This window comes from Scyliorhinus canicula, chromosome 18 (assembly GCF_902713615.1).
Source record: "Scyliorhinus canicula chromosome 18, sScyCan1.1, whole genome shotgun sequence".
In the NCBI taxonomy this organism is placed as follows: Eukaryota; Metazoa; Chordata; class Chondrichthyes; order Carcharhiniformes; family Scyliorhinidae; genus Scyliorhinus; species Scyliorhinus canicula.
The window spans coordinates 60,149,968-60,168,743 of NC_052163.1; the positions used below are offsets into that span (position 1 = coordinate 60,149,968).

Genomic DNA, 18,776 nt, shown 5'->3' on the forward strand with positions numbered 1-18,776 from the left:
ACCAGCATGACATCTTATTTCTAGGTATCCCTGCTTCGGCTCCTGTCATGCTCTACTGTACTTTTCATTGAACCAGGGTTTATCCCCAGGTTTCACGGTAATGGCAGAGTGGGGTAAATATCGGGCTATGATGTTACAGATTGTGACAATTCTGCTGATGGTCCCCAGCACCTCATAGATGCTCAGTTTTGAGTTGCTAGATCTGTTCGACATCTATCCCATTTAGAACAGTGGGAGTGCCGCGCAATATAACGGAGGATACTCTGTGTGAAATTGGGACTTTGTCTCCACAGGAAATGTGCGGTCGTCACTTCACTGTCATGAACTGATGCATCTGCGACAGGTAGATTTCCCTCTTATTGGTTCCCTCACAGACTGGGCTTTAACCCAGTCTATCAGCCATGTCCTTTCAGACTCTACCAGCTCGGGCAGTAACGGTGCTCCCAAGACACTCTTGATGATGGTCATTGAAATCACCCACTCTTGAGTATTCTGTGCTCTTTCCACCTTCTGTGCTTCCTTCAAGTGATATTCAACATGGAGGGGTACTGATTAGCTGGCAAGAGATGGTAAGTGGTAACCAGCAGGAGGTTTTTCTGCCCATGTTTGACTTGATGCCACAAGACTTCATGTGACCCAGAGTCGATGTTGAGGATTCCCAGAGCAAGTCGTGTCTGCACCGACCCTGGAAAAGTACTTAAAGGCCACCCCTCACCCCCATGGAATCCCAAACTTCACCATCAACTCCTCCAAACCCGCAAACCACCCTTCCAAAAAAACTCCCATCAAACCCCGCCCCTACCACCCTCAAAACCTAGGATCGAGCCACGCCGGCTCAAACACATGATTCTCTAGAATCGGCATCAACTTTGACCCCGCCCCAGTTTAAAGTGTTGCCGAAACAATAATTTTCACTGTCACAAGCAGGCCCACACCAACACCGCAACAAAGCCACCATGTAAAGCCCCCCAGTCGCCACATTCCGGCACTTGTAAACTTTGTTGTGACCATCAGACTAGTTTTTAATTCTATTAATTGAATTTAAATTCGAACAGCTAGTGAGGTCGCCTTGGTGATGTATGGGAGGATTTTGCAGGAAGATAAGGCGTCTCTGGAGGGGGTTTTGGTTAAGTGGCAGGAGGTGCTTGGGATGGCGCTGGAGGCGGGATTATGGTGTGAGGTGCTGCAGAGGGTGAATGCAGAGGGTGAATGCCTCAATCTTGTGTGTGAAGCTTGGGTTGATGCAGCTAAAGGTGGTACGTAGGGAGCACCTAACAAAGCCAAGATCAGCCGGCTGTTTGTGGGGTTACAGGATACTTGTGAACAGTGTGGGAGGGGCTGAGCTAATGTACATATGTTCTGGTCCTGTCCGAATTTGGAGAAATTTTGGAAGTTGTTTTTCAGCACTTATGTCATGTCCGGGCTGTCAGATCTGCCGGAGCTGCAGGCGGGAGTTGGGGCAGATGTTTTGGCCTTCACCTCACTGATCGCTTGTAGGTGGGTTTTGTTGGGGTGAAGGTCAGCTTCTCCACCCTGTGCCTCCCTGTGACTGGGTATCTAATGGAGTTTCCTGCATCTAGAGAAGGTGAAATTTGCCCTAAGAATGGTGAATGAGGGATTCCACGAGAGATGGGGTTTGTATATCTTCATTTTGGAGTTACCGTCAATTGTTAGGGTGGAGAGAGGGGGTAGTAGATTTGGAGGATGAGGAGAGCCTGGGGTGGGGTTTTGTGTTGGGTTTATTTTGTGTTGTAATGTTTTTAAAATGTTAAAATGTGAATAAAAATACTTCTTAGAAAAATTCCGCCAGCTACCAAGATGCCCAAATCCACAGAATAGTAAATGGCCCTCTAGATTATTGGCCCAGTGACATTGCCACTGACCGGGTGAATACTGAGAGGAAGTTTCCATTTTTGTGGCTACTGGAGCTAGGGGCACATGGTTTAAAAATTAGGGGTTTCCCGTTGATGAATGAGATGACGAGAATCTCACTGAGGGCCATTAGCATCTATATTCTCTTCTCCAGAGAGCTGTGGCCGGGTCATTGAATACATTCAAGGCTGAATTAGGTAGATTTTTGATTGACAAGAGAGTCATTGGTTCGGAGGGGGAGGCAGACAGAAAAGTGGAGTTACAGTCACAATCAGGTCAGTCATGATCAGCATGTCCGAGGAGCTGAATGCCCTACTCTTGCACCTAATTCTTGTGTGAATTGCTCATCAATTTAGTCTTTTATATTTCTTTTACCCCTATTCACACAGGCATCAGATCTGGATGGTGAAATTGATTTGTCTACTTGCTACAATGTGACTGAATATCAGGTCCAGCGCAACTATGGTTTCCAAATTCATGTGAGTTGATGGTTTTAAATTATGTTGAAAGTTTACATTGACTTGACATGTACTCCGCTGTGTTGTTAGCTTCCTGCTCCCATCTCTGATGCATTGCTATGGCTTGCACTTATATTGAAATTTGCATTTAAGTCTGAAACATGCCCTCGCTGTAATTCTTTTTGCACATAATGGAATCATAGAATAATATAATACAAAAGGAGGTAATTTGACTCATCGTGTCTGTGCTTTGAAAGTGATCCAGCTAATCTCAGTCCCATGCTCTTTCCTCGCAAATTTTTCCACTTCAGGAATTTATCCAATTCCTTTCTTTACAAAAACACCTATTATTGAGTTTCACCTTTCAGTGTTGTTTTTGAATAGATGGAAACACCCCGTTTTGAGATTGAACTAGGATCCCTTTTAACCTTCCACTCACCAGTAACCCCAGTTTGTTGTTGCTGTTTGATTTAATCTGATTTTTTTCTTTCAATGGTGTATCACATTTCCTCCGATCAAGCTGATTGTGTGCAATGAATTATGCCAGCTTCTTGTATAATGTGATACTAAAGCCAAACAAGCCATTCCCAGCTCTGATTCTTGGATTTAGCTGAGTTAGCTGATCTCGTCTTTTCCTTACATAAAATTACATAGAATATACAACACTGAAACTTGTAATTCATCCCAACTAGTTTGTGTTGGTAGTTATTTCACACTAGTCTGCTGCCATTCATATAATTACAAGAGGGAGAAAGGATATACTGATAAGATAAGGTGGAGCAAGATCAGAGGAAGTTCATGTGAAGAAAAACACAGCCACAGACTTATTGAACTGGATGTCCTGTTTCTGTGCTGTAAACTCTGTTTAATTTTATGTAATCTGCATCCACACCTGTCCGGGCAGTGCATTCCAGATCATCACAACATGCAGTTGTTTAAAAATCTTGGGTTCTTTTGCCATTTATAGTAAATGCTTGTCCTCTGGTTACTAATCTTTCTGTGGCTGGAGACAGTTTTCCCTCATTAAAATCATTCATGATTTTGAAAACCTATTAAGAACACCTTTTCTCCCAGAAGAACCAAGCCCAACCTCTCTCATCTCTCCACATATCTGAAGACCCTGTTACCATTCTCCTCTGTACCCTTCGATGACCTTGGCATTGATCCTGAATTGTGATGCCAAAATTGGACACACTGCAGTTAGCGCTGTGATTTATAAAGGCTTAGTATGAATTAAATGTCTTTTAATGAACCAGATTTTCAGAGTTGAAGGACTCCAAAGCCATTTAAAACTGGCAGGTGGGACCCAATTCCAGCATTCCTGTTCCCTTTCCCGGCACCCCAATTTTCACCACAGGATAAGGGTCTGTGAGCCAGCACTCTGCATTCCTGACCTGATGTACTCCATTGTAGATGTAGGTATCTACTAGCCTCTCTCAATTTTCATGGAGTTGGGCAAGCTTCTCCTTGACTCATGGTACACAGATCTGAGGAGCCTGGTTTTGGGAGCTATTTGAAAAGTAAGTTCAAAAGTCTTCACCCATGACTCCTCCATGTCAACAGTGTGACCCTCACCAACCGTACACTATGTGCAGAGCCAATTAAACCTATATTGTGAATATCCTCTGTGGAACTTCTCAGGAAAGAAACACCCAGTTAATTCTTGGGGATGAAACTGGTGTTCCCACACCCCAAAAATCTTAATCAATAAAAGAATCTTTAAGCAGTTCACACTTCTTTAAACTTCTACCAATAACAATTGAGACATTGACAAAAGAGATCAGAGAATATATTATAACCACAAAGATGTCAATCGAGCAAAATCACAGTTATCTTCAGCTAAGTCAACAGGACTACCACATCCTTTTTTTAGATGGGGCTGTTTGCCAAGCATGCATAACAAGAGCCTTTTAACCAGCCTACCATACACACTGGCCGACCCTACAACTTCTGATCTTCCAGGTTGACAGGCCAGACTCCATCAACACACTCGTCTTTCCTCTTTCTGCCACAATGGGTGTGGTGAGCCACACCTATCTTTCGGCCAAGTATTCAATTTGTCGTATTCACAACCCTGTCAACTTATCCTTCCACCTTCAAGGATTTGTATATGTACACCTCCAGGTCCCTGTTCCTGCATCCCCTTTAAAATAGCATAATCCACCCCTCTGCCGCTTCCGCCGGCACGGTACTCCACCAGCCCGATAGTGGTGGCGGCTCTTCGGATCTGGGGCCAGTGGAGGAGGCATGTAGGGGAGGTAAGCGCATCAGTGTGGACCCCAATCTGCAGCAACCACCGATTTTCCCCGGGGAATATGGACGGGGGGGTATCGACTGTGGAGGAGGGCGGGGATTGTGAGGATGGGGGATCTGTTCCGCGAAGGGAGCTTTCCGAGCATGAGGGCGCTGGAGGAGAAGTTTGGGCTGGCGAGAGGGAACGATTTTAGATACTTACAGGTGAGGGATTTTGTACGCAGACTGGTGCCGTCTTTCCCACGTCTCCGGCCGAAGGGGAGGCAGGACAGGGTAATTTCTAGGGGAGAGGTGGGAGAGGGTAGAGTCTCCGACGTCTACAAGGAACTAATAAGAGCTGAGGATACGCAGACCGAGGACCTGAAGCTTAAGTGGGAAGAGGAGCTCCAGGGGGAGATTGAGGACGGTATCTGGGCAGAATAAACACGACTGCAACATGCGCCAGGCTCAGCCTGATCCAGTTTAAGGTCGTGCACCGGGCCCACATGACAGGGGCCTGGATGAGCAGATTCTTTAGGCTGGAGGACAAGTGTGCTAGATGCGCCGGAGGAACGGCTAACCATGTACACATGTTCTGGTCGTGCCCAAACTCGGGGTATTGGCAGGGATTCGCAGATGTCATGTCCCGGGTATTAAAAACTGGGGTGGTAATGAGTCCTGAGGTGGCAATCTTTGGGGTTTCGGAGAACCTGGGAGTCCAGGAAAAGAGAGAGGCCGATGTTCTGGCCTTTGCTTCCCTGGTAGCCCGGCGACGAATACTGTTAGCATGGAGGGACTCAAAGCCCCCGAGGGCTGACGTATGGTTATCGGACATGGCAAGCTTTCTTGGCCTGGAGAAAGTCAAGTTCGCCTTGAGAGGTTTGCTATTAGGGTTCGCCCAAAGGTGGCAGCCATTTATTGACTTCTTCGCAGAGGAGTAAGCGTCAGCGGCGGGGGGGGGGGGGGGGGGGGGGGGGGGGGGCTAGGGTAGAGTAGAGCAGGAGGATATTGATGCAGGTCCGTGCGTGATTTGCACTATGTTTAATTTGTGTCTTGACTTTCTTTTGTGTACTGTGCAATGTCACTTTTTCTATATGCCTAAAATACCTCAATAATATTGTTTGTTTTAAAAAAAAAAGCATAATCCAAAGAAAGCATTTTTTAGTATCCATGGTAGTCAATTTTTTTTTTAAGCAGTGAAACTTTCACCCTGCATCCTTAAAAAAGAGAGTCTAGGGGAGAGTGAAAATAGTAAACATTGGGAATAAAATAAACACATAACTCTCAAAGGACTTTTCCTTTGTGTGTGGGGGGGGGATCAACTTCTCAAACTCTAAAGTGACCCATTGTGCTGAATTCACCCGCTGAGCATCCAGAGTGGCTTCATTGACTTGGTGAGACAGACTGAGCAAGTTTTCTGAGAAACAGATCCCAGCTTTTTGTAATTGTTTCCTCCAATATAAATTAAATAAAAAGTGCCTTCCTCTTTTAAAGGAGCTAGGTTCCCGAAATGTTAATAGCTCTGGAAGATAACTGACTCAGGAGTCAATGTGTATAAAGTGCAAGTCTACTGACTGGTCTGGTACCGCCAGTAGATGTGGTATTTATGTTTATCTCTTGCTGTAGTCATAATCACTTAAGTGTTCGGAATGTCATCGTGAACAGAAAGTAAGATGCAGTAAATCAGATCAAGAATTTATTTTTAAATGACGAATGTTTTTCTTGAAGTCTCACAACAGCTCATAGTATTAATGTACTGTACCATCGTAACATTGGATTAGAAGTCACTGCTACATCTTTCATTCTGTGCCAGATTGTCCTCTTGGTCAGTATAAAGGAGTCCTCCTGAAAGTACAAACTAAAAATGAGCACTTAAAAGCATCATACTTAGTATGTTACTGCGGCTCCAGATTAAACAGAGCCCTGTACTTGTTGCTATAGTTTTCTCGTTGGAAATTACGAGTGGTCTCCTGTCCTACTCATCAGATAATGGAAGAATTATGACTCTGCCAAGAGTGCATGACTTAGGCTACAATCTATAAATCGGGTTTACTTAGCAATATCTACACATTAGTAAATAAGGAACAGAGCAGGTTCTTCTAGATCTGCAGCATTTTCACTTGTAACTGCACATTTCACAAATAATAAATAAAATTGCACCTTATCATCCTTCCAAATACCATTGAACTTGGTTTAGTATCTATAACAAAGTTTTATACAAGACACTTACGGAGTCTTCCCGTGCACAACTCTACATGGCTACAGTGCAGTAAAACAGATGAACTCCTGGACTGGTCAAAAGTCTGCCAAAATAATTTTTTTGTAAAACACAGCTTTACAGCTTGGTGTAAAGCTGTGTTAACGACCACTTCTCAGAACAGCACCAATTGGACAACTCCTTTTGGGTTACATGGCTTGGATTTTACAGATTATGAAATCTGCTGTTTGTTGGACTGGGATCTCACTGTCCAGGGTGAGCAGTGAGCTCTGTTTCGATAAACAGGTTTCTGAAATTGTTTCCTGTCCCACCTGCATTTGAAGTGCCATTAACATTAGCTGATGATAGCTTGCATAATCTGCATCTGCCTTTCCCAGCCAGTGTCTTGAGTCATATAACATATACTTGTAACCAAGATTTATTGTGGGAATTCGCAAGTTATGTTGCGTTCCCCATGAACTTTCATCCTTAAGTATTTATGATATCTGACTGGCTTTACTGGAGTGATACAGGAAGGGCCAATGCACCATCACTTTGGTTAAATACCAATGATATTATCTCACTTTACAGACCCAGGAAGCTTTGTTTACCCTTTCTGCAATGACTGCTGGCATCCGACGCAATTGGATGCAGGCATTGATGAAAAATATCCGTCCTTCAACAGCCCCGGATGTTGCCAGGTAAGAACATGTTTCGCTGAAACATTTAACTATTGCTTGTTATGCAGATTCTATAGCAGTTCCTTGCAGCAAATGTTGTGTAAATGTGTTATTTTTCTAATATATTTTTTAGAGTTTTTCCATTTTTACAAATAACGCAACAAACCTTCAAAACTGGTACAGTTCAGCACAAATGCTGCCTGCATGAATACAGAAAAAAAACAGGAGACGAGCAACACAGTTGGTTCAGCTTAATCATTAAACTTTGCCTCCATTTATCCAAAGAAAATTGGTAAACTGATAAGCTGGAGCATGAGTGCAAAGAGGATAAAGCCATGAAAACATGATAAAGTTTTTCACACCTTCATGTGTAGTGAGCCAAAGAAAATATCAGAAAAGATTTACACACCCCACTTGGGCATGCACCAAAACATACCTTCCCCCAACCACAACAGTAGTCACCAGTGACACATTATATGTATTTTTCTCAGATATGCGACCTGCCTGCACCTTTGCAGGAGCCAGTTAATAATTCTTTAACCAGTTAATAAAGAAAAAGAAATGCAGAAAAAACTTGCAGACATTAGTTCAAAGGGGATATTTTACATATAACCCCAAGATGGGACAAATCCCTAATATCTACTACAGTACAGAGTGATCATTATTCTACATATATATACAGAGAAGACCAGCAAATAGTCATACAATTGGTTCAGATTGTCAAACATTGTAATCGTTGTGGTTGGCGTCTCCATACGGAAAAATGAAAAATAAAAAGACATAAAGAGTAGGGAATCTCAGGATACCAGGAAAAAGCTATAGGCGCTTAGCCCGAAGGTGCATGCCTTCCTCCATCAGGCAAAAATAAAAAGTTACACAATACAAGAGATCCCTTGTGGGGTAAGAAATCAAAGCTAACTCGGTCTCCCAAGACCTCCAAGCAAAGGATACCAGGAGAAGGAATAACCGAATGCTGCCATTGGCTGTAAACACTCTCATATACAGGAGACAGTAAACCAAGGATATTTGCAGCACGCCAAGACTCCCTACACAACAGACTTCACTCTTCAACCAAATCAGAGGCACCGTTCAGCCAAACCTCCAACTGAAGAGAGACTCTACTAACGTTGAACCAAAACACTTAGACTTACACTCGCACCCTGCAGCCAACAGGATATCCATCCTCAGGGGATCCAAATCTCAAGGAGACTAGCAGCCCCAAACGGCGCATCTCTGGGGAGGATAACCTACTCCACCACCCAACATACCCTCCATCTGACCCAGGTAAACAGTTACCAATGCCCTAACCTACATAATCAAATTACCACTATCGCTATCCGCACAGCCAAGTGAATATAGGCCAACCCAAGAGAGGCTAGATGTCCAAGGGTTAACTGACCACATCCAAGTTTATACCAACACATATTTCCGACTACTCCATCAACACCAGTGGTGACAACCACAGAAAAAAAGGAACCTAGTCTTTCCCAGGATACATGATCTGTCTGGACCATCATAGGAGACTCGCAAGAATTTCATAATCCCAAAATAATAAAATTACCAAAGAAAAACACAACACTAATAGTTCCAACGTGAGTTTTCTCACCCACAGTGAGGACTTATAAGGCCATACCTGCCACCACTAAACCAAACCATCTACTCACCGCCCTGTTGTGGCACTACTCATCTTACCAAAAATAAAGTGACGGGTACCTACCAAAAGTGTAAAAGCAAGGATTACAGCACATTAAATAACAATATAAATACTGCACAACCCTCATATCATACTACCAATTCATTATAATTTTTGCAGGATAACAGGCGACAAGCACCGTGCTCATATCATACATCACTGCCGGCATAAAAGGCAATAACACAAAATCAGGGGTATAATCATAAGGGCACAAAGTTCAGGATTATTGATGAACTGTAGGATAAATATAGCTGTCCACAGAGCCTAGAATGGCCAAATCCATGACAGGATTGTCAAGCAATATCCAGGATCCATCCAGAGTTTCATCTAAGCCCCTGCATCTCCGCTATGTCATCGTCCCAAAACTCTAGTAGTTAGAAACAGAGGGCTTGGCGCGTGCAAAGACCTTCTTAACGAACATCTAGGACAAGACAACGTACATCATAGTGCAGGAGGAGGCCATTCGGCCCATTGAGTCTGCACCAACCCTCCAAAATTACATTCTAGACCCACTCCCATACCCTAACCCGGCAACACCATAGCCCCACCTAACCGTTGGACCCTAAGGGGCAGCCTAGCATGGCCAATCCACCTAACCTTCACATCTTTGGACTCTGGGAGGAAACAGGAGTATCCAGAGGATACCCACGCTGTTCCCCCAAGGTTGCAATTGAACCCGGGTCCCTGGTGCTGTGAGGCAGCAGTGTTAACCACTGTGCCACCCTAAGCCTCAAAGACCGGATACAATGTGCTCCATCAAATTTGTAACACCCAGCCTTCAAATCAAGATTGTAAAAGCATGACAGCCAGTTCTCAAAAAGGCCGGGAATTCATCCGCAACTCCTCTCGGAAGACCAAGCACGCGTATACTCCTTTTCCGGCTCAATCTCCCCAAATCAACCAGGTTGTTCGACACACCATGCAGCATGATTTCCAAACACTGAAGTTGAGCCCCCACTGAGGAAACTGCCCTATCGACTGACAGGGTTCTGTTCTCCGCTACACCCATTCTCTTTACGGTATCTCGCAATTCATCAGTGTGAGCACCAATAACCTGTGCCGGGGGCTAAGAATTGCAGCCATCATCCCTACTCCAATGGCATCGCCAAAGGATAGGCCAGCTCACCAGTGAAACTGCTACTGAGAACTGGAGCCCACCCCGGCCGCCAAAATCAAACCAGGTTTTTCTTGACTTAACTTGGCTCCCCATCGCCAGAATTTAGCCAGGATCTTCCAGGAACATAGTACAGGTTATACACACCAGGATCAAATCATTATGGGTTATGCATCAGGATTTTAAAAAGGATTAAAGGATGAGTAGCACCAGAACTCGCAAAAATGCAGCCACTCCTGTGGTTACATCATGTGACCCCTGGTAAACATGTTACTTAACTGAATATTCAATCTGAATTTAAAGTGATTTTATAGTTTACTTAGATTTAATGTCAAATTGTTTCTTAGGTAAAAGCAAAATGCTGTGGATGCTGATGCTGAAGCTAAAATTAAAAACAAAGACCTGGAAAAGCTGAGTGTTCAGAAGCAGGATGCAATGTTAACTTTGTATCTCTACAGATGCCATCAGACCGGTTGAGATTTTCCAGCACTTTCTGTTATTATCTTTTTAGGTACTGTTGATACTTTTTAGGTGCTTCTTAGCTTGTGGACATGGGCGCGGCACAGTAGCGCAGTGGTTAGCACTGCTGCCTTATGATGCCGAGGATATGGGTTCGATCCCGGCCCTGGGTCACTGTCTGTGTGAAGTTTGCACATTCTCCCCGTGTCTGCATGGGTCTCACCCCCACAACACAAAGTTGTGCAGGGTAGGTGGATTGGCCACGCTAAATTGCTCCTTAATTGGAACGTGAAAAAAAAGCATTGTGGACATGACACTAACTGAAGCAAACATATCCAAAATTATTATATGTAGATTGCTGTTTTTTTCTTGGGGATTTTCAGTCTGTTGTTTTGTTCCATTAGTTTACCAGAAGAACAATGTGCTGTGATGCTGCCAGATACATCTCCACATTATGATAGCAAATCAGACTCTCCATCCTCCGAAACCTCTTCTGTGGATAAAGGGACAGGGCAGAGAAAAAGCCGAGCACGTGAAAGAAGGAGAGAGGGCAGATCAAAAACTTTTGACTGGGCAGAATTCAGACCAATAGCACAAGCCTTAGCACAAGAGAGAGCAGCAAAGGCAGATTTATGTGATAGCCATTCGGAGAGTTTTGGTTCACCTCCATCAGACCTGAACGATTGGGAACGGACTAAACGGCGCGAGGAACGTAGAAAAAGATATGAGGCCGTGACTGGAACAGCGGGCTCAAGTTCAGCTGATGCAAACAGGATGGAATTTGAACCATCAAGTTCGTCGCCGCTGCTGGATCGGAGGCAAAAGGTGCACAATGAAATTGAAGAACACTGGCAACAGGTAGAACGGACACCCATCCGGGAAGAACGGCGTGTTCCTCTGTCAACAGTACTACCAAGCTCACAAACTTCACAGATGGACAAGCTACTGGAGACCCATACAAAAGAGGTAGGCAAAAATGTAGTTATTCCCCATTGAAAAAGGACCAGAGTATTGTCAGATCTCATATAATCACAATCTCTCTTGGGCTTGGGTGACTCAAAGCATGGTCACCAATGGGGGAATAGAGGAAGATGAAATGCACAAAAGGCCAGAGGTGAAGGAATGAAGGGTTTGGAGAGAGGGATTATTGTATTGCTAGAAGTGGATACAGAGCTGGGGATACACAAGCCCAAAAGTGTTTCGAACAGAGTGAGAATTTTAAATGTGAGGCATTGGAAGAGCAGAAGCTAGTGCAAGTCATGAGTATAGGGGTGATAATCAATTGGGACTTGGTGCAGAGTAAGGTACAGAGTTTTGGATGAGCTGACATATACCGACGGTCAAGGCTGGGAGACAAATGGCTCGAGCATCGGAATAGTTAAGTCTTAAGTATAAAATACAGTGGTGAATGGCTAAAATAGTGACAGGGAAGGCAATATTGGGCGGGGGGGGGGGGGGGGGGGGGGGTGAAAGTATCCAGCCTTTAGGACTGAGAGGATATGACATTGGAAGTTCAGGGCGGCACAGTGGTTAGCACTGCTGGCTCACGCCACCGAGTTCCCAGGATACGGGGCCCGAAACTACTCACAATACTCCAAATGGGTTCTGACCAGAGCTTATACAGCCTCAGAAGTACATCCCTGGTCTTGTATTCTAGCCCTCTTGACATGAATGCAAACATTGCATTTGCCTTCCTAACTGCCAATTGAACCTGCATGTTAACCTTAAGTGCATAACCTCACTTTTCCACATTGTATTTCATTTGCCACTTCATTGCCCACTGTCCTTACCTGTCCCTCTACAGATCTATGTATCATCTGCAAATTTAGCAACAGTGCCTTCAGTTCCTTCTTCCAGATCATTAATGTATATTGTAAAAAGTTGTGGTCCCAGAACAGGCCTCGAGGCATACCACTAGTCACCGGCTGCCATGCTGAAAAAGACCATTTTATCCCCACTCTCTGCCCTCTGCCAGTCAGCGAATCCTTTTTTCATCTTTGATCGTTATGACTGCGGAAAGGCCTTGTAATATGTTGAAGAACTGTTTTTTTTAAATTGAGCTTCTATTGTGGATTACACGAATACATTACCTTTCAGCAAAAAGCTCAAAACAAATACATTGAGAGATAGAAAGCAATATACAATTTATCCCCTGACTTGGAAATTTACAAGCAGTTTCCAATCAGGCAGTATGATCAAGTGGATATGTTAGGTATTGCGTACACCTTTCTGGTATATAACCCATTAGAAGGTTTACTGGTTATTCTGCAGCCTACTAACCCATTCACTCCATCCACAAAAGTTTGTTTTTAAAGAGGGAAATCATTTTTTTGGTGAAACACTAGTAAAGCTTTGTCCCTCAATGAACAGTAGCTAAACTCTGATTCACTTAAAAACTATGATAACGTACAGTAATAACACTTTGTGGCTTTGAAGGAGAAGGTCCTCTTCAATATATGACTAGAACAACCACATTCTGCCATATGTGATAGAACATTGTCACTATTATACAATATCATCTGACTGGCCACAGTCAATGGCATGGAACACTTGCTGGTACAATAGTAAGTGTTGACGAATTCATGTGTAATGGCTGAACTTGACACTCCTCCCTTGAGCCAAGTAATTATCAGTTATAGGTTAAAACATTTAGTTCAGTCACAGGACTAATTTCAATTGAATTGGGAATATTTTACCGTGTCTGCGTGGGTCTCTCCCCCACAACCCAAAGATGTGCAGCCTAGGTGGATTGGCCACGCTAAATTGCCCCTTAATTGGAAAAAATAATTGGGTATTTTACATTTTTAAAAAGAAAAAAAAAGGAATATTTTATTCTGATGCAGATTTTGGTATTTATTTTAATGTTTAAAAAAAATATTTTTGTTAAAGATGTGTGGGTCTGCCCTCTTGATTTCCACCGAGTAAGTCAGGGCTATGCAGTGTCTGTACGTTCTATAACCTTCCGCTATTACATCATCTCTTGCTGACCCACTTACTACCCACAAAAGATAAATATTTCTCATTTGCTCGCAGTGTCACTTTGCAATCATCCAACAGGAGATGATGTTCACCAATTTGGCTTTGTTTTCCCCCTCTCTACACATTGGCCTTAACTTAGGCCAAATAGTTATAAAGGTTTAGAATGCAAGTGAGAGAGGATATAACTCCTAATTGGACTTCTGTAAAAGACAGTTTATTATCTTTGTAGCTTGAAGAATTGAAAACCCAGTTGGAGCGCTGCCAGCGGGAACTGATAGACACACAGAAGTACAGGGCAGAGCTCGAAGTCCAACTGAAGGCTAGTATGGAACGTGAGCAGCAAATCCGTTCTGGGTACATTTCCCAGGTAAGAAAAGCCCTGTCCTGAACAGGCATGTCTTCCTTTTGACATGTAGAGAGTGCACATCCTGTATGAACCCTTTGCATGTTTTGTGAACTGACAACTTACCTGAATTTTTTTAATGCATGGACCGCTGCATGACAGTATGAAGAACTGATGAACCATTGGAGCTTTTATTCTATTAATAGCATCTTTTAATGTTTATGGAGAAAGTAACCTGAGTAATGAACCATATAGAAGGGAATTTTAGTGAATATTTTTAGTGGTTCTTTTTATTATCAGAAATTTTCAAAACAAATAAAAGTCCAGTCAGTTAGGGACTAATTTCAGTTCAGGTGTAAAATTAACAATATATGTTGAATGGCCATTATTTGAAATTGACGACTGGTAAACTTTGTGACTTGTGAGAGCAAAGTTTGTATAGTTCATAAATGTTCAAACTCTAGAGAGAGAAGTTTACAATTTCTCTTCAGTTTTGTTTCCGTTGAAACTTCTATTTTGTTCCATTCTGCCAACATTCTGAAAGAGTTTACAAAGCGTCAAGTGTTCTGATATGCTATAACACTCCTGTGAGTTGCTCAGGACTGCTTGTACACAAATGGAATCTGAATTAGTGAAAGATGGATAGAATAGAAATTAATTTGACACGGTACAGTTTGATTCAAAATATGGCTTAATGCCCAAGCTAAGTTTCAATAGAATAAGTCTATCATGGAACAATTCTGAAATTGATAATTGGACTGTAATTGAATTCCTTTTGATTAGTTACGTTTAGAATGACATTTGAGCAAAATAAATCTTGGAAAATATTGGTCTAGAGTGCCTTCAGTTGATAATTTGAAGTGTCTCGTTAATTTAGTAGATGCCAGATTACTTTCCTCATCATTTAGCTTTTGTAGTAACTAACTAGACAATCATGCTCTCCTGTGAATATTTAAACCTGGTCTATCAAAGGTCTCTTTATTCAATTTTCTGTCCCTTAAATTATTGTCAAGTCTTGTTTGAATGTTGTGACCAGATATTTTGTACTCGTCCCACACCCTGCCATGGGAAGTATAATAAACATTGCTGTATATGACTTTATGAACTCATTTATTGTGCCCGGAATTAAAAGGACAGCTGCCAAATCAAAATGAAACGGTGTTCCTTCATTTTTATAACATATAAATATTAAATGCTGTTGATAAAATAATCCTGCTTTATAATTGTCTGCCAAGTACGTAAGTACAGCTGACACAAATGGAAATTAGTGAAAAGTGAATTGAAATAATGGAAATCTTTTCCAATGAGTGACAAGTTTGTAACAACCTATTAAGCAGTGCTAAAAAGGGATTATTACGAACATTATGTCGTAAAGAAGAGTTAATGCTCTAGATGGATGAGCGTTGATGAGCTGAATGTTTTTCTCCTTCTGATCTCTGAAAATTCTAACTTGAAACTATGAGCATTCCAAAGGGGATTTTAACTTGACTGATCAGGATCTCTGACCATGCTAGTGAATAAGGACTTAATTTCTCCGGTGACTGATCTTAAAGATAATGGAGCCAAGCATACTTGACCTGTTCTCAACTTAAAGGGGGAAGCAAGTGGTTTGAGCAGTAGAAATACAATTGGATTATTTAATAATAGATTTCAATCATTTTACAATATATGTTTAAGAAGAATGTTTCCATCAGGCGAGGAGGGATGAATGACTTCACTCTCCTTGTTTGATCGCAGCAAAGACTTTTTTTAAGAAAGGATAACCGAGGTCAATTCTGAGTGTTTTTAACTGTTTACATGTTGTGATCATAAAAGACATGATCAGACAGATTTTCTTGAGCTTTTCAAAATAAAAGAGATTTTACCTTTTTTAACTTGGTCTAGGTAAAAGTATTTTTTTTTTTTTTAATTTTCACAGGCATGCACATTAGAAGTTCACATTGCAGAGTGGTGGGGAATAGGTTAAGTAATTTAAAGTCCAGTAAAATAAAAAAGGTATACAGCTCTTGAAGGTTACTGACTTCAGGCTGAGCCCAGTCTGCTACTTTTGGCATTGAGGTGGTTTAAAAGCTGTAGATGGATGATTTATATGTTCTTTGGAGACAACAGCAATGGGTTGGGTTATATTTAAAATCTTTGTCTGCAGCACTTGAACAGTCAAAATCAGCAGATAGGGTTCAGCTTGCAAGTTGAATGGGGGAGTGGGGATAGGTGGTGCGGGGAAGGATCCCATTCAGGGTCTTATTCCTTCGATGTCTCAGTTGCTTGTGCCGAATTCTGTGGAGAAAAATAGATGCTTAAATACACAAAGAGTTAGCTTGTCACATTACCTTCTCTCTCCCACCTGCCCCATAACCCAAAATATGGCACAACAATAGAAACTGCTGAACAATTTCATCTGTGGAGAGAGAAGGTTTTTTGTCTGGATGACTTTGTCAAAGCTAGAGAACTGGAAATAGGATGAGATTTATACTGTTGTGGGAGGAGTGGGGGGAGCAGTGGGGCCTGATCGAGGTGGAGATTGACAAAGATGCCATGGACAAAAAGAAGACGGTGGTGATAAATAATTGGTGGTAATAATGACTAGGAAGGGTGCTGATAGTGGCACATTAAGAGATCAGAATATGTTAATAGCAGAACCGAGGTAAGCAGTGTGTCAAAGGACAGCTTGGAACAGGGAACAGATGGTCAAAATATGATCATGGCTTGTATATTACAGTTGCCTTGATTAGATCTGGCAAGAAATTCTAATTTTAATAGAGGAACAGAATAAGTTGAGTATTCTCCCCCAACATTTTATTTCTTCTATTCTTTTGCAGGTGTTGATTCTTTTGTTGGGTGTTTTCTCAGGCTTCATTCATGAAACTAGTGTTGATAGGTTTTCTGACATTTGGATGGAGGAATAACAGTCAAGCTAAGCATATCTTCAGCTAATATCCAACCATAGCAACCATTTGTGTTTATATAGCATCTTTAAGATAGTAAAACAGCCCAAGGTGCTTAATGAGAGAATTATCAAACAAGAATGACATGAAGCCTCATAAGGAAATGTTAGGGCAGATAGCAAAAAGCTTGGTTTCCAGAAGCATAGTAAAGGAAATAAAATGAAGCAGGGAGGTTTAGGTATGGAATTTTAGAGTTTGCGGCCTTGGCAGCCAATGATTAAAATCAGGATGTGCAAGTGGCCAGAATGAAACAATATAGATTTCTCTGAGGTTTGTTGGGCTGGAAGTGATTACAGAGATAAGGAAGGATGATATAGGGATTTGAAAATGAGGATGAGAATTTTGAAATCTAGGCATTGCTCAACTCTAACGCATTGTAGGTCAATTTAGATATGCAGGTGAATTTTACAGGAGGGATGGATTATCTGCCCCCAGACTAAAAGGTTTGTTGGTACCATGCTAACCAGAAACCTGGCTGATTCATGGTGCTGATACACTAGGGACAGCCTTAATTAATTTAGAATGAGACCTCCAATCCCATCTGCGAGGAATTCCCAGTGAGAGCTGTCGGCCAGTCTGATTTGCAGGATTGATTAATGGCCATTGCTGGGACGGCAAGTCGTTTCTGGCGAAGGAGTATCATGGTTCCTGGACTTTGGTAAGTTGGGGAATGTTGGATGGGCCTGCCTGGCAGAAGCCTGTAAGGGGAGTGTGAGGCCATGTTTTAGAAGCCATGGAGGAGGAGGGAGGGGGGGGAGGGGGGGGGGGAATGCAGGGAGGTTTGAAGGGGAGGTGGGGGTGCTGCTGATCTTTGGGGGGGGGGGGGGGGCCTCCAAAGGACGTAACCCAGCCTGCCTGCATGCCTGCTGGCAGCCAGTGTAATGAAAGCTGCTCAGCTGCCGACTTTGCTTTTGCCTTTCTTGCCTCACCTATAGTACCAGATTAAATTTAGCCCAGGGACGGGAGCAAAGACAACAGGATCACATGTCTTAAATCTTGATGATAAAGAAGTCTTATCAGCTTCCTGGACTTGTTGAAGGATGCTAGGGAAACTTCAAGAAGACTCTTTTGCAGTCGAGAAATTAAGCTGGTGTTGTCTTTGTGTTCAGAATGATCCTGGAATAAAAAGCAGTTTTGGTCGAGGAGAGCAGGATTCCATAATCCATTTTCCCAATTCCAAACAGAAACCATTGGATAGCATTCAGAAGCTGGCGTACTGGTCAATTTTTCTACAGACACTCACCATTTTGAGGCCTCTAGTCATGATTGAACATTCCACCTTTTTGTATTTAAAAATTAATGTGCAAATCTTGTCATGACAAGTTCAATCTAGAATTTCCTAACAAATCAATTACAAATGAAAGCCAGTGATTTCTATTCATTCTAAAAGCATGACCTCAAGCTTCTGATCGCCTGGTTTTTTAGTTCTACATTTTGCTTCTACACTGACCTCCCTGTCTTTAGTCTCTCCCAGTGTTCCAGTGATGTTCAATGATCAGTGTTGTATCTTTCAAATTTCACTTTACTGTCCTGGATTTAATATTGTGTTCAACAATTTCAGTCTGTAATCTCTGCCTTTGTTTAGCTCCTTTCTCTTGGCTGGCTTTGGTTTTACTCTCTTGTATTTCTCTCTCTCTCCCCCCCTCCCCCTTCAGATACTTTAAGATGACAATTCTATCATCATTCTGCCACTCAACTTCTTCTTGACATATATTTTGTTTATTTATTTGTCCCAGCACCACTCCCTTTGGCATTGCACTGCCATCCCTTTTGTTATTTAATCTCTCCTGTCGTCCACGATATC

General features: G+C 42.4%; 1 protein-coding gene across 2 annotated transcripts in view; it reads left to right on the forward strand.

Annotated features, from left to right (window-relative positions):
- LOC119952869 (myosin phosphatase Rho interacting protein) overlaps positions 1-18,776 on the forward strand; it is a 626,433-nt gene that overhangs the window by 486,951 nt on the left and 120,706 nt on the right. For both annotated transcript variants that reach the window (XM_038776448.1, XM_038776447.1), the window contains exons 12-15: positions 2,262-2,351; positions 7,351-7,460; positions 11,110-11,671; positions 13,914-14,051. In XM_038776448.1, the coding sequence (XP_038632376.1) occupies positions 2,262-2,351; positions 7,351-7,460; positions 11,110-11,671; positions 13,914-14,051 (900 nt within the window). The remainder of the gene's footprint in view (positions 1-2,261; positions 2,352-7,350; positions 7,461-11,109; positions 11,672-13,913; positions 14,052-18,776) is intronic.